The 14768-nt window shown below is 45.6% G+C and overlaps 1 protein-coding gene across 1 annotated transcript in view; it reads right to left on the bottom strand.

The window, feature by feature from the left end:
- LOC142246645 (protein unc-93 homolog A-like) overlaps nucleotides 1-14768 on the bottom strand; it is a 294000-nt gene that overhangs the window by 76845 nt on the left and 202387 nt on the right. Inside the window, exon 9 of the mRNA XM_075319711.1 lies at nucleotides 3615-3746. Coding sequence (XP_075175826.1) covers nucleotides 3615-3746 — 132 coding nt within the window. The remainder of the gene's footprint in view (nucleotides 1-3614; nucleotides 3747-14768) is intronic.

The raw sequence follows: 14768 nt of genomic DNA, 5'->3' as shown, positions 1-14768 counted from the left end.
CGCACGTTTTGCGCCATTTTCCGAAACACATAGCCTTCTCATTTTTTGGGATCTATGGCTCAGTGATGGCTTATTTTTTGGCGTCTCGAGCTGTCGTTTCTAATGGTATCATTTTTGCGCAGATGCTACGTTTTGATCGCCTGTTATTGCATTTTGCGTAAAACTTGCGGCGACCAAAAAACGTAATTTTGGCTTTTGGAATTTTTTTGCCACTATGCCGTTTACCAATCAGATTAATTGATTTTATATTTTGATAGATCGGGCATTTCTGAACGCGGCAATACCAAATATGTGTATATTTATTTATTTTTTAACCCTTTAATTTTCAATGGGGGGAAAGGAGGGTGATTTGAACTTTTAGGGTTTTTTTTTTTTTTTAAACTTTTTTTTATTTTTTTTTATTTTACTAGTCCCCCTAGGGGGCTATAGCGATCAGCAATCCGATCGCTCTTATCTATCTGCTGATCTCAGCTATACAGCTGTAAACAGCAGATTCAGTCACTTTCTGTTTCTCTCTGCTCGCGGCCGAGGGAAAACGAAAGTGAAACTTCATAGCTGCAGGCGTCATCACATGACCCTGTGCTACGATGGCAACCACCGAAAGTCACGTGATCATGCACGTGACTTCCGGTGGGGGGGGCAGTAAGGAAAAAACATGGCCGCGCACATATAGATCTTGCTGCCAGACTTTGGCAGCGAGATTTAAGGTTTTAAATGTTGCGAGTGGAAGCGATTCCTCTCGCAACATGCAGGCACACATGTCAGCTGTTGAAAACAGCTATGTGTGCCGACCGCCGCCTGCCCGCGGCAGGGGGCGGGGCTTAACGGGACACGCTCCATGACGGATATATCCGTCCATGGTCGTGAAGGGGTTAAACCATCATGTAAAAGTGATGCTGACTATTGTAATGCAATGAACTGCAAAAGTATATAAATCATGCAAGTGAATATGGAAAAAAAAAGATTATTTTATTAAAGGTATGTATCTCTGTTCTTTATTTAAGTTGAAGTACTGGTTGGATTCTTGATTAAGATTGTGTTTCAGGAATTCGTATAAAATGACAAGAGTCTCCAATAACTTATTAAATCACTTATAGTTCATGTACACTTTTCCCTTACAGTCAGTTAAACAAAGAACGAAAATTGGGGATGGCACCACAGAATTGGAAAACAATTCAGCAGATTGATCTAAGTTAATATACTGAAAAAAAATATGAGTGCAACACTTTTGTTTTTGCTTCCAGTTTTTATAAGCTGAACTCAAACATCTAAGACTTTTTCCATGTACACAAAAGGCCTTCTTCTTTAAAATATTTTTCACAAATGTGCCTAAATCTGTGTTAGTGAGCACTTCTCATTTGCCGAGAAAATCCATCCACCTCACAGGTGTCGCATATCAAGATGCTGATCAGACAGCATGATTATTGCACAGGTGTGCCTTAGGCTGGCCACAAAAAAAGCCACTCTAAGGCCCCCTTCACACGTCCGTGAAAAAACACGCACGTGTGTTACGTTCGTTTTTTGGGTCCGTTTTCCGTTTTTGTGTCCGTTTTCATGGTCCGTGTGGCATCTGTGTGAACTGCGTATGCTAGCCGTGTGTGCGTGTGGAATGGCCGTGTGTGCACGTGAAACTTAACTGACGTGTGTGTGTGTGTTGTCCGTGTGAAATGTCCGTGTGTGATGTAAAATGTTGTTGATACATGCCGGCTGACAGCAGACAGAGTCGCTTGCTGAGAATGAACTCGGGTGAACTTCACCCGACTTCATCCTCATACTGTGGCTCTGTCTGTGCCACGTCCTGATTAGCGGTCACCCGTGACGGACTCACCGGTGACCGCTAATCCCCTGAGTGACTGAATGGAGTACCCCTCTCTCATACTCACCGTTCCCCGATCTCCGGCGATCTCATCTCATTTGCTGCGTGGAGGTGACAGGAGCGGCGGTGTCTGCTGCAGCTCCGGTCACCTCCATGCAGCAGAGCTGGAAGCGACGCTGCAGCATCCTGGATTACGCCGGACATGGAGGGCTTTTTGGGGCTTATTAAATTGTTGAACCAGGGAATTTGTTAGTGTTTTTTATTTCTAATAAATGATTTTTTCAGGTGTGTGTGTGTTTATTTACTGTAACTTACAGATTAATCATGGAGGGTATCTCGTGGAGACGCCTGACATGATTAATCTAGGACTTATTTACAGCTATGGGCTGCCAATAACTCCTTATTACCCCGATTTGCCAACGCACCAGGGAAAATCAGGAAGAACCGGGTACAGTTCCAGAACTGTCGCATCTAATGTATGCGGCAATTCTGGTCGGCTGCTGACTGATATTGTTAGGCTGGGGGGCTCCCCATAACGTGGAGCTCCCCATCCTGAGAATACCAGCCTGCAGCCGTATGGCTTTATCTGGCTGGTATTAAAATTGGGGGGGACCGCACGCCGTTTTTTTAAATTATTTATTTATTTCTCTGCTCCATAGTGACACGCCCACCGGCGGCTGTGATTGGTTGCAGTTAGATAGCTGTCACTCAGCGTGTGGGCGTGTCTCACTGCAACCAATCATATTTGCCGGTGGGCGGGGAAAGCAGGGAATACGAGATTGTTTAATGAGTGGCCGGCTTTTTCAAAAGAAGAAATGCCGCCGGAGTTTAGAGAACAGCCATGCAGCGCCGCGCTGGAGATCGGGGAACGGTGAGTATGAGAGAGGGGGGGAAACTGACCGACAGACAGCGAGAGGGATAGATAAGACAGAGAGACCAACCAACAGACATAGAGAGAGACCGATCGACCGACGGACTGAGGGAGAGAACAAAACAGAAAAAGAATAAAGACCGACATCACATGAAAAAAGCAAAAAAGGTACAGGGAGCAAACAGAGATGCGTCCGTGTCACTCGGACGTGCGCACAGACCCATTGACTTTCATTGGGTCCGTGCTGCGTGTTGCGTGCTGAAAACGGACATGCATCCGTGCAAAACGGAGACACAAACGTAGCACACACACGGACCCACAGACCTTAATGAAAAACGCACATGTGTCCTCAAACATTAAATAACATTGGTGCACGTTTGGCCGTGTCTGCGGTATATACGGAAACGGACCAAACACGCACGTGTATCACAGACGTGTGAAGGGGGCCTCAAATGCAGTTTTATCACACAGCACAATGCCACAGATGTCGCAAGTTTTGGAGCAAGAAATTGCCATGCCGACTGCAAGAATGTCCACCAGAGCTGTTGCATATGAATTGAATGATCATTTCTATACCATAGGCCATTTACAAAAGTGTTTCATAGCATTCGGCAGTAAATTCAACCAGGCCTCACAACCACAGATAAAAAGGCCTTTTGTGAACATAGAAAAATCTTAGATCTTTGAGTTCAGCTCATGAAAAATGGGAGCAAACAATAAAGTGCTGCGTTTATGTTTGTTCAGTGTATCTATCTGCTTATCTATCCTTATCTGTGGTTACATTTTGCAGGATCTTGGAAATTCCTTTAAAGACTTATACTTGGCCCCTCCCTTTATCAACATCATCACCTTGTTTAACTATTTATCAATCAATTTATGTATAAACACAATATTTTCCTGCTTTTTCAATATTTAAAGGTTTCTTACCACCGAGAAGAGTTTGACAGATAGCATCAGACATACTCCATAAAGCAGGAAAAATGAAAAACACTGGAAACTGGTTAGGATTTGGTCTCCAGAGCAAAAGAGCGATTATACATGAACCACTTGTAGCAGCAGCTGAAATAAAATCATGACATGAATAAGGTTACTTGTCAATGTTCTCTTCAGAAAACAAGCCTAAAAAGTATTGTGTATTAAGGGAAGCCTATCAGCAGCTTGATCCTGCATTCTATGCATTTATACTGTATTTTATTATGACATTCTACGGCTAGAATTGAACATTTTGAGTCATTATGCCCTCTTGTGGTGATCAGTCCCGTCCTCTGCCCAGGCATTCTGAGGGCTTTCTATTGTAGAGACTCCACTGGAGGCCAGACAAGGTAAGGTATTTTACTAATTACTATATGGACATTACATAAACTGATGAAAGGAAGGACAGTAGTAAGGGAATAATCAAACCCCCAATTTCTGTGATTCTTCTATGGTTCTGTTAATAGACACAGACATGACTGAACAGGAGGCTGTTTAAATGAAACCAGCAACATGGTCATTAATGCACAATATTGACTGATGAGCATAGTGAATGTAAATTATCCTATCTAAATTAATCCTAGTGAGAAAATTACTGTAGCATAAATTGCTGAAAAATTGGATGTCTGTGTATCGTTTAAATTATATTAAATAGGCTTCTGAACAGTGGATAATGGAGCAATGAAAGAAAGTGGCTATGGGGTACTATGTTTTCAGGTATTGTGCCCTAGCGGTCCAGCAAACCAGTAGTGGGTTCAAGCCTGACAGTCCAGAAATCCAGGCAGCAATCTGGCAGTCCAGCAATCTGCCAGCAGGCTCAGCAGTGGTCACACTTTGTTCCATAGGAACCCAGCTGTGAACTCCAGTGACCTGACTGACATCACTGCTTCTCACAGCCTGGTCCCTCACTGCTCTCAGTGTGTCCCAGAAGCTGCAGTCATTGGTGACATTTTCCATCACTGCTGCTTCTGGATGTAGCAGAACAGGGATCGTCGTCGAACATCATGTGGATTACATTGGACCTGCGGGAGGGGGGTGGGGGTAGGGCTTGGGGGTTAATACATTGGTGAAAGAGGATGTGTTGGGTTTTTTTTATTTAAAATAAAGGATTTTAATGTGTTTGTCTTTTTTCTTTTTACTTACAGGGTTATTAATGGGGAACTCATCAACACATCTCCATTACGAACCGAGGGCTTGATGACAACTGTGATTTTTGACAAATCACAGCTGCCATTGACTCCAGATATTACCCTGATTGACACCACACCAGGACAATCAGGATGAGCCAGGTAAAGTGCCAGAATTGGCTCATCTTATGGATGTGCCATATGTAGGGTGGCTGTGGGCTGCTATATTTAGGCTGGGGATAACCCAATAATCATGGACCTCCTAGCCTGAGAATACCAGTCCTCAGCTGTATGCTTTATCTTGGCTGTTTAACAAAAATGGACAGGAGCCTATGTCTATTTTTATTATTTATTTAAATAATTAAAAAAAAAGTTGTGGGGAGCCTCTATTGTTGAAACCAGCCAAGATGAAGCACACAGCTGAGAGCTTCAGAACGCAGATGTCTACTTTCTTGCGCTGGGTTATTACAAATAGGTGGTGGACTGCATGTCAAAGTGGCACAATGCAGAAAAGACATGTATCGCACCTCCAAAAATCATACTTTGATCTAATGCCGCTAGGCAAAAATTTATATACCTGAACATAAGGTTCTTGGTTTAACATTCTGATCAGACTGTATGAAGCCCACTGCTAATCACAACGAACCTCTGAGTGGGTCCCTAACTTATTTTAAGCCTTAAAGGTGTCATGCACCAACCACTGTCACAGCAACAGTGCACCAGCAGGGCTGGTGACCAGGTGCCTCACAATACCCATGCTGCAAGTTTGATCTCCCATGGCTCCAGGCCCCTCTGCCCCACTGATACAAAACCACTAAAGCAATGGCTGACACACAGCACCAGTACCCATGTGAAAGTTGCTGCCAGACTCGTCTTCCACAAGCTCTCAGTGTCTGAACTGAGAGCTAAATGCAGAACTCCTCCTTGCAGTCTCCTGCTAATTAAAATGCATGTGCTGCATGGGAGGAGTGCTGGTTCAAGTTAAAAAAAACAGGGGACAGACAATGCAATATGCAATAATTGTAGAAAAAGAAATGAACCGTACCTCCAAAAATCATACTTTGATCTAATGTCGCTAGGCAAAAATTTATATACCTGAAATGGCACAATACACTGACAACATTGTTCCCAGATACAACCTGCATTTTAAAGATGCATCCAGGTATATTCCACATGCTGTTCCCATTCAATTCAGCACTTTTCCATCCATAGCAGCATTTTTACAGTCCTGCCAGACATCCTGGGAGGGTCCGCCAGATTGCCGAAGTATCGGACTGTGTGACTCGGCGGCAGAGCAGTTCAGAAACAAGTTTACCTGAGGTCACAACTGGTGGTTCTTATGGTACCCTCTGTGTGATCCATCAACTGTAACCACAGGTGAACTCGCTGCCGAACTCCCAGACTATTTGATTGCATGACAGCAGCAGAGCAGTCCGGCAGCGAGTTCACCTGCAGTGACAGTGGTTGGTGCACGACACCTTTAAGGCTTAAAATAAGTTAGGGACCCACTGAGAGGTATGTTGTGATTGGCAGTGGGCTTCATACAGTCTGATCAGAATGTTAAACAAGAACCTTATGTTCAGGTATATAAATTTTTGCCTAGTGGCATTAGATCAAAGTATGATTTTTGGAGGTGCGATACATGTCTTTTTCTACATTGTGCCACTTTGACATGCAGTCCACCACCTATTTGTATTCAAGTTTCACAATAATTTGCATTAGATTCTTTAATCGTGACTAGGGCTGAGCGGATCTGAACTGTAAAAGTCTGGATTCGTGCAGCTGAGAATACCAGCCCCCAGCCGGCTTTATTTTGGGCAGGAATGAAAATTAGGGGGGACCGTACCTCTGTTTTTTTAAATTTATTTAAATAATAAAAAAAAGCCGCATCACCGACACAGCCACACACACTTCTGACAGGAACGTGTATGTGTTTATGTGTACATGCACGCTCACCATAATGAGTCGCAGACACTTGCACTGCTTTCCCTGCCCACCGGCCGTCCTGCCGCCTGTGATTAATTGCAGTCAGCTGACACGCTGCCACTCAGGGTGGGAGCGCGTCTAACTGCAACCAATTACACAAGCCGGTGGGTGGGCAAAACAATGAATATTGAATTGTTGACTCTGGAAGGGAATAGCGTGACCTGGAAGGATTTTGCTGCCATAACACAGCTTCAGGTGAGTACACCGCGCGTGCTCCTATTCCCCTATCCCCTCCACAAACGTTTTTAATCTCCGGATACTATTCCCCATAGACTTATATGGGCACCGGATCCAGAGTGGATCTGGATTTTTTTTTTTCAATCCTTCAGTGATCCGACGGTCCCAGATTTTGGCGGGTTCAATCAATTCTATTCGTGACAAATACACAATAGTATAAAATATTTAAGACGACTCATCTGAACCCAAATATTTCACTATTCACACATCACTAGTTATTAAGTGGTTTGACATTCTCTGAATTTATTACAATAAATAAACCCAGAAAATGCTGTGAGGCCTTCAGAGATTTACATTGCATCCAATCCTTAATATATTGAACTTTAGAGGGGATCCATTCAGAATCATTTAGTGGAACAAATACCCTCTTTCACTCATTTATTAATCCCAAAAACACTCCCGCAGGTCCGACATAATCCACAATGATGTCCCACGATGATCCTTGGCTCTGCTACATCTGGAGGCTGCAGTGACATTAGAAAATGTGACTTGTCACTGCAGCCTTCCCCAAAGTTCACAGCTGGTGGTTCACGCGGTACCAACTGTGACTGCAGGTGCACTCACTGCTGGATTGACGGACTGTCAGATTGGGTGACACAGCAGCAGAGCAAACCTCAGGTCACCTGATGGTCACAAGTGGTTGTTCCCACAGTACATTCTTTGCAAGCCGCCAACTGTGACTGCAGGTGAACTCGCTGCCGGACTTCTCTGCTACTGTGTCATGCAATCAAACAGTCTGGGAGTTCGGCAGCGAGTTCACCTGTGGTTACAGTTGATGGATCACACAGAGGGTACCGTAAGAACCACCAGTTGTGACCTCAGGTAAACTTGTTTCTGAACGGCTCTGCTGCCGAGTCACACAGTCCGATACTTTGGCAATCTGGCAGCAAGTTCACCTGTGGTTACCTTTGGTACAGTGGGAACCAGCAGCGGTGACTCACTGACATCCCTGATTATCTCAATCGGGGTCTCCCCCGCTATCCTCAATGTGTTCCAGAGGCTACAGTGACCAGTTATGTTTTCTAATGCCATGAGATGTAGCAGAACCGGAGTTCAACGTTGAATGTTGTGGATTACATCAGACCTGCGAGATGTTTTGGGGGTTAATAAATGGATGAAAGAGGGTGTCTGTGTTTTTTATTTCAAATAAAGGATTTTTCACTGTGTTTCTTTCTTTTGACTTAAAAGGTTAGTAATGGGGGTATCTCACAGACAGTTCGCCATTACAAACTCACACCTATTTTCAACCTCATATATTCCCCCGATTGTCACCACAACAGGGAATTGGATGAGTCGAATAAAGCGCCAGAATTGGTGCATTCAATGGATGTGCCAATTCTGGGGAGGCTGCAGTCTTCTATTTTTAGGGTGAGAGGGGCCAAATATTCATGACTCTTCACACCCTGATCATACCAACCCCCAGCAGTCTGCTTTACTTGTCTGGTTATCAAAAATGGGGGAGACCCCACATCATTTTTTTAACTTATTTATTAATTTCAAGATGTGGGGTCCCTCGTATTTTTAATAACCAACCAAGATAAAGCAGACAGCATGGGGCTGCTATTATCAGAGTGCAAAGAGCCATGGATATTTGACCCCTCCTAACCTATAAATAGCAGTCTACAGCCTCCCCAGAATTGGCACACTCATTAGATGTGCCAATTCTGGCGCTTTACCCGGCTCATTCTGATTGCCCTGGTGCGGTTGTAATCGCGGTAATATATGAGGTTGAAGATGGTTGTGATTTGTCAAATATCACCGCTGCCATCAAGCCCTAGGTTAGTAATGAAAAGTTGCCCTTGAGATACCCACATTACTAACCTTGTAAATCAAAAGAAAGAAACACAAACACAGAAAAATCCTTTATTTGAAATAAAAAAAATTGATAACCATAACTAATCAAGGGAAAGCAGACAACTGGGGTTAGTATTATCAGAGTGGGAAGATTTATGAATATTTTCCCCTTGCCAGCCTAACATCAGCCCCTAGCTACTGCTTTACCTTGGATGCTTCACAAAATAGGGGGGTACCCCACGCCATTTTTTTAATTATTTCCTTCTTTCTTTTTACGCTAGAATACAGGAAACTGGTCTGAAACCAATCAGAGTTGTTGATATTGAGGGGAGACGTATATAGCAGTGTGACTGCAACCAATGACAGACTGTGGCACAGGGTGGAAATGGGAAGCAGTGAATATTCATGTAGTTTAATGAGTGGGCCCAGAAGAGAGTCTGACTGATATGTTATCTTTGGGAAAACATGGTATGTACAGTATATCTGTCCTGCAATTACCTCCATTTTGCTTCCTTTTGCAGCCCCCTAGTTTTTACTATGACCATTTTACAGCAATTTTTCAGCACAGAAGTTTGGGTTCCCATTGACTTGTATCAGATTCGGTGTCCGGGATTATTTTCAGGTCAATTCCAGTTTCAGAACCAAACTTTTTTCAAGTCTGGTTGAATGCGGGGAACCCAAACAGCCACAGGGCTGCTCATATCTAATTTTAATATACAATACCAAAAAACACGGACAATCCCGTGCCATATTCACAATATGGATGAAGCCATATACAGATTGATATTTAGCAAAAAAGAGAGAAAAATTCTGTACAACGACTACATTGTAAAAAATATATTTTATTGATGAAAATAGCTAAAAGCAGACAAACAATCTAGGATTAAAAATTGCAGAGACAAATGGTGAGTACCAATAGATGGCGCCCTCACCCCACAAAAGGTACATGGTAGCACATGTTAGAAACAAACACACAGCACATAAAGGGCTAAAAAGCCTGGATTATATACAAATAAAGTGTGCTGCTGATTATATAGTGCCTGTTACTATTACATCAAAAATACACAGTGTCAAAGTCATGTAACAACGCACTAACAGGTATAAACTGCAACCAAACGTACCTATATGGTAGATGAGAGCCCAGATCCCCGACCCATAGGTTTCGGTGTGACTCCTTCTTCTGGGGGTCAACCAAACGTATCTATATGGTGGATGAGAGCCCAGATCCCCGACCCATAGGTTTCGGTGTGACTCCTTCTTCCGGGAGACGGCCATAGGGCAAGTGTTTGGGCGTCTTGTTCCGGGCACAGGATGGACAAGCGGAGACAAAGGAGACGACTTCCTTACGGAGGGACGGCCACCAATAGTGCCGAATGATAGTACTCCACGTTTTCTTCTGACCGGCATGTCCGGCCACCTGCAAAGAATGCCCCCCATTGAAGAACTTTAGTTCTGTCGTTCTCCATGACGAAAGTCTTCCCAGGGGTATCTGTGCCAGAGTGACGGGAGCCACTGGAATGACGTTACTGGGACAGATGATGGACTGGTTCATCTCTTCTTCTTGTTCTACGGGAACAAAGGACCAGGACAAGGCATCAGCCCGCACATTCTTGTCCGCGGGCCGGAAATGGAGTTGGAAGTCAAACCGGGCAAAGAACAGAGACCAACGGGCTTGTCGCGGGTTCAATCTTTGAGCAGATCGCAGATACTCCAGGTTCTTATGGTCGGTGTAAATGATAACCGGGTATACCGCACCCTCCAAGAGATAACGCCATTCCTCCAAAGCCAGCTTGACAGCCAGGAGCTCTTGGTCGTTAATGGTATATTTGCGTTAGGGTGTCGAGAAGATTATGGAGAAGAAGCCGCAGGTGACCATCTTCCCGGTGGACGACTTCTGCGTGAACACGGCCCAAGACCCTGAGGAGGAGGCATCCACCTCCAAGGTGAACTGTCAGTTCAACTCTGGTCTGCAGAGAATGGGAAAGGATGCAAACGCCCGCTTCAGGGAACAGAAAGCGGCGTCAACCTCAGGTGACCAGTCTTTCGGGTTGGCCCCCTTCTTGGTCAAAGCGGAGAGAGGCACTGTCAGAGCAAAAAAGTGAGGGATGAACTGGCGATAATAATTGGCGAAGCCTAGGAAACATTGGATGGCTTTCAGTCCGGAAGGAGGAGGCCACTTAAGGATAGAAGACACCTTCTCTGGATCCATCTGCAGGCCTGTGTCGGAGATCACGTAGCCCAGAAAGGGAAGGGACGTCCGTACAATCACACATTTTTCGAACTTTGCGTATAGGCGGTTCTCCCTAAGCCTTTGAAGAACGAGTCGTACGTTCCTTCTGTGGGTCGGCAAGTCCGGGGAATAGACCAGGATATCGTCCAGATATACGACCACACAGACATAGAGAAGGTTCCTGAACACGTCATTCACCAGTTCCTGGAAGACAGCCGGGGCGTTACAGAGACCGAAGGGCATCACACAGTATTCGTAGTGCCCGTCACGGGTGTTAAATGCCGTCATCCATTCGTCTCCCGGGCGAATACGAACCAGGTTGTAAGCTCCGTGAAGATCTAGCCTGGTGAATATATGGGCCCCCCTGAGCCGATCGAATAGCTCTGGAATCAGAAGTAGAGATGAGCGAGCTTGGTTCGTCGAACGGAGGTCTAGTTCGAGTTCGGTTCAGCGAACCGGTTCGGCGAACCACTCGAACCCATAGGAAACAATGGGAGGCAATCACAAACACATAAAAACACCTAGAAAACACCCTCAAAGGTGTCCAAAAGGTGACAAACAACTCACAACACAACACAAATACATGAGAAAGTGACAAGGACATATACTCATGCGAAAACAAAAGAGCTGGACAAGGAAAAAGAGGAGGAGACACAGATATAGGCATGGCATGCCCTTCTAAAATGATGTAAAACACCGCAAGGTGACTCAAAGCCAGGATGGCACTGGGGTAGGTAGCAAAGTCTTTGCTGATCCCAGATCTGTTCATCTTGGATCATTTTGAGAAACACTGCAAGCAAGGGTTACTCCAAGCAGAGTCTCCCTCTTTTCCAAAAATTGGGCCACACAGACACCCCTTCAGTGGCAGCACTTGTGCCCCAGTTGTACACTTCACAGGTAGATTTGCATCAAGCACATTCAAAAATACGCCATCCTTAACCGTCCCCAGGATGGCACCGGGGTAGGTAGCAAAGTCTTTGCTGATCCCAGATCTGTTCATCTTGGATCATTTTTAGAAACACTGCAAGCAAGGGTTACTCCAAGCGGAGTCTCCCTCTTTTCCAAAAATTGGGCCACACAGACACCCCATCAGAGGCAGCACTTGTGCCCCAGTTTTACACTTCACAGGTAGATTTGCATCAAGCACATTCAAAAATACGCCATCCTTAACCATCCCCAGGATGACACCGGGGTAGGTAGCAAAGTCTTTGCTGAAACATGACTTGTTCATCTTGGCTCCTTTTTAAAAACACAGCAAGGGTTACTCCAAGCAGAGTCTTTCTTTTTTCCAAAAATTGGGCCACACAGACACCCCTTCAGTGGCAGCACTTGTGCCCCAGTTGTACACTTCACAGGTAGATTTGCATCAAGCACATTCAAAAATACGCCATCCTTAACCGTCCCCAGGATGACACCGGGGTAGGTAGCAAAGTCTTTGCTGATCCCAGATCTGTTCATCTTGGATCATTTTCAGAAACACTGCAAGCAAAGGTTACTCCAAGCGGAGTCTCCCTTTTTTCCAAAAGTTGGGCCACACAGTCACCCCTTCAGTGGTAGCACTTGTGCCCCAGTTGTACACTTCACAGGTAGATTTGCATCAAGCACTTTCAAAATACACAAGCATTTACTCTCCCCAGGATGACACAGGGGTAGTAAATTCCTTGTGGATCCATGACTTGTTCATTTTGATGAACGTTAGTCTGTCCACATTTTCAGTAAACAGACGTGTGCGCTTATCTGTCAACACACACCCAGCAGCACTGAAGACACGTTCAGAGACAACGCTGGCAGCTGGACACAACAAGATCTCCAAGGCGTAAGTGGAGAGCTCTGGCAATTTTTCAAGAGTTGAAGCCCAAAATGAGCAAGGCTCCATTTGCAAAGTCATGGCATCGATGTTCATTTGGAGATACTCCTGTATCTTCCTCTCCAGCCGTTGACTATGTGTCAGACTTGTTGTCTCTGGTGAAAAAACCAAGGAGACTTGTTGTCTCTGGTGGCCTTGCAAAGGATAATCTAAAAAAATTATGAAACGATTCAATAAAATTGCTGTTACCAGCACCAGATACGGTGCTGCTGGTACGGTTAGACTGTTGATGATGACGAGACCGTCCCATGTTTGTCAAGTTACAACTGGGAGATTCACTCCGTGCACCACAGTTGTTTGGTGGAAAAGCCGAGCTAAGATCGAGTAACAGCTTTTGCTGATACACCTGCATACGTGCGTCCCTTTATATGGCTGGAATTATGTCACAAAATTTGGACTTGTACTGGGGATCTAATAGTGTGGCAAGCCAGTACTCATCATCACTTCTAATTTTGACAATACGAGGGTCATGTTGGAGGTAGTGCAGCAAGAAGGCGCTTATGTGTCTGGCGCAGCCATGCGGACCAAGTCCACACTGTGTTTGTGGCATAGAGGTGCTAACCATTCTTTCTTCCTCTGACATCTGCCCCCAACCTCTTTCAACTGAAATTTGACCAAGGTCTCCCTCATCCGCTGAGTCTTCCATGTCCATGGACAGTTCTTCCTCCATTTCTTCATGTTCTCCTGCACCTTCCTCAACATTTTGCCTGCTACATGCGCCCTTGTTGATCCCTGTCCCCCATGGTCCCATGCCTGCCGCCTTGGTGATGATGAACGTCTGGACCTTGGTGATGTTGTTGTCCCTTGCGCATATGAATCCTCCTGTAGTTCCTCCCCTTCCTGTTGTCCCACCCCTTGACTCCGAATAGTGTTAGTGCTGATAATGGCATTGTCAGCGCTAAACATATTCGGCGCCATGTCGAAACTGTGCAGAAGGGTGCATAGGTCCTTGATCTGAGACAACTCTATCAGGGTGATCTGCCCCACCTCTGCATCTCGTTGGCCCAGGCTATACGTCATGACATATTGCACCAGGGCTCGGCGGTGCTGCCACAGTCGCTGTAACATGTGGAGAGTCGAATTCCAGCGTGTCGGCACATCGCAATTCAGGTGATGAACCGGCAGGCCGAAAGACTTCTGGAGCGATGCAAGTCGCTCAGCTGCGGTGGTTGAACGGCGGAAGTGAGCAGACAGCTTTCGTGCCCTGTTCAGAAGGCCATCTAGGCCGGGATAGTGTGTTAAAAATTGCTGGACAACAAGGTTCAACACGTGAGCCATACAAGGCACGTGTGTCACATTGCGCAGGCGAAGGGCCGCACCCAGGTTTGCAGCATTGTCGCACACGACCTTACCAGGCTGCAGGTTGAGTGGAGACAACCATTTACCAAACTCAGTCTCCAGAGTTGCCCACAACTCAGCCGCTGTGTGACTCTTATTTCCAAGACATTTCAAGCTAAAGACCGCCTGATGCCGTTGCGCTCTGCTGCCAGCATAGTAATGAGGGGTGTGTGATTCCTTCTGCGCAGTTACAACACTGGTGGCCTGACCAGGTAGGCTTGGGGTGGAGGTGGAAGACCCCGACGAGGTTGAGGAGGCAGAAGCTGTGGAGGAACTTGGACAAACAGAGGATTGACACACAAGTCGTGGGGACGGCAAGACTTGTGCAGCAGACCCTTCACCATCTATCACCATAGCTACCCAGTGCCCAGTCAGTGACATGTAACGTCCCTGTCTATGCTTACTGGTCCAAGTATCGGTGGTGAAATGCACCCGTTCACACACAGAGTTTCTCAAGGAAGCGGTGATGTTGTGTGCGACATGCTGGTGTAGCGCAGGCACACTCTTCTTAGAGAAGTAGTGGCGACTGG

Source organism: Anomaloglossus baeobatrachus, chromosome 7 (genome assembly GCF_048569485.1).
Source record: "Anomaloglossus baeobatrachus isolate aAnoBae1 chromosome 7, aAnoBae1.hap1, whole genome shotgun sequence".
NCBI lineage: Eukaryota > Metazoa > Chordata > Amphibia > Anura > Aromobatidae > Anomaloglossus > Anomaloglossus baeobatrachus.
The sequence above is the reverse complement of the archived record's forward strand: the minus strand, read 5'-3'. Positions and strand labels throughout refer to the sequence as shown.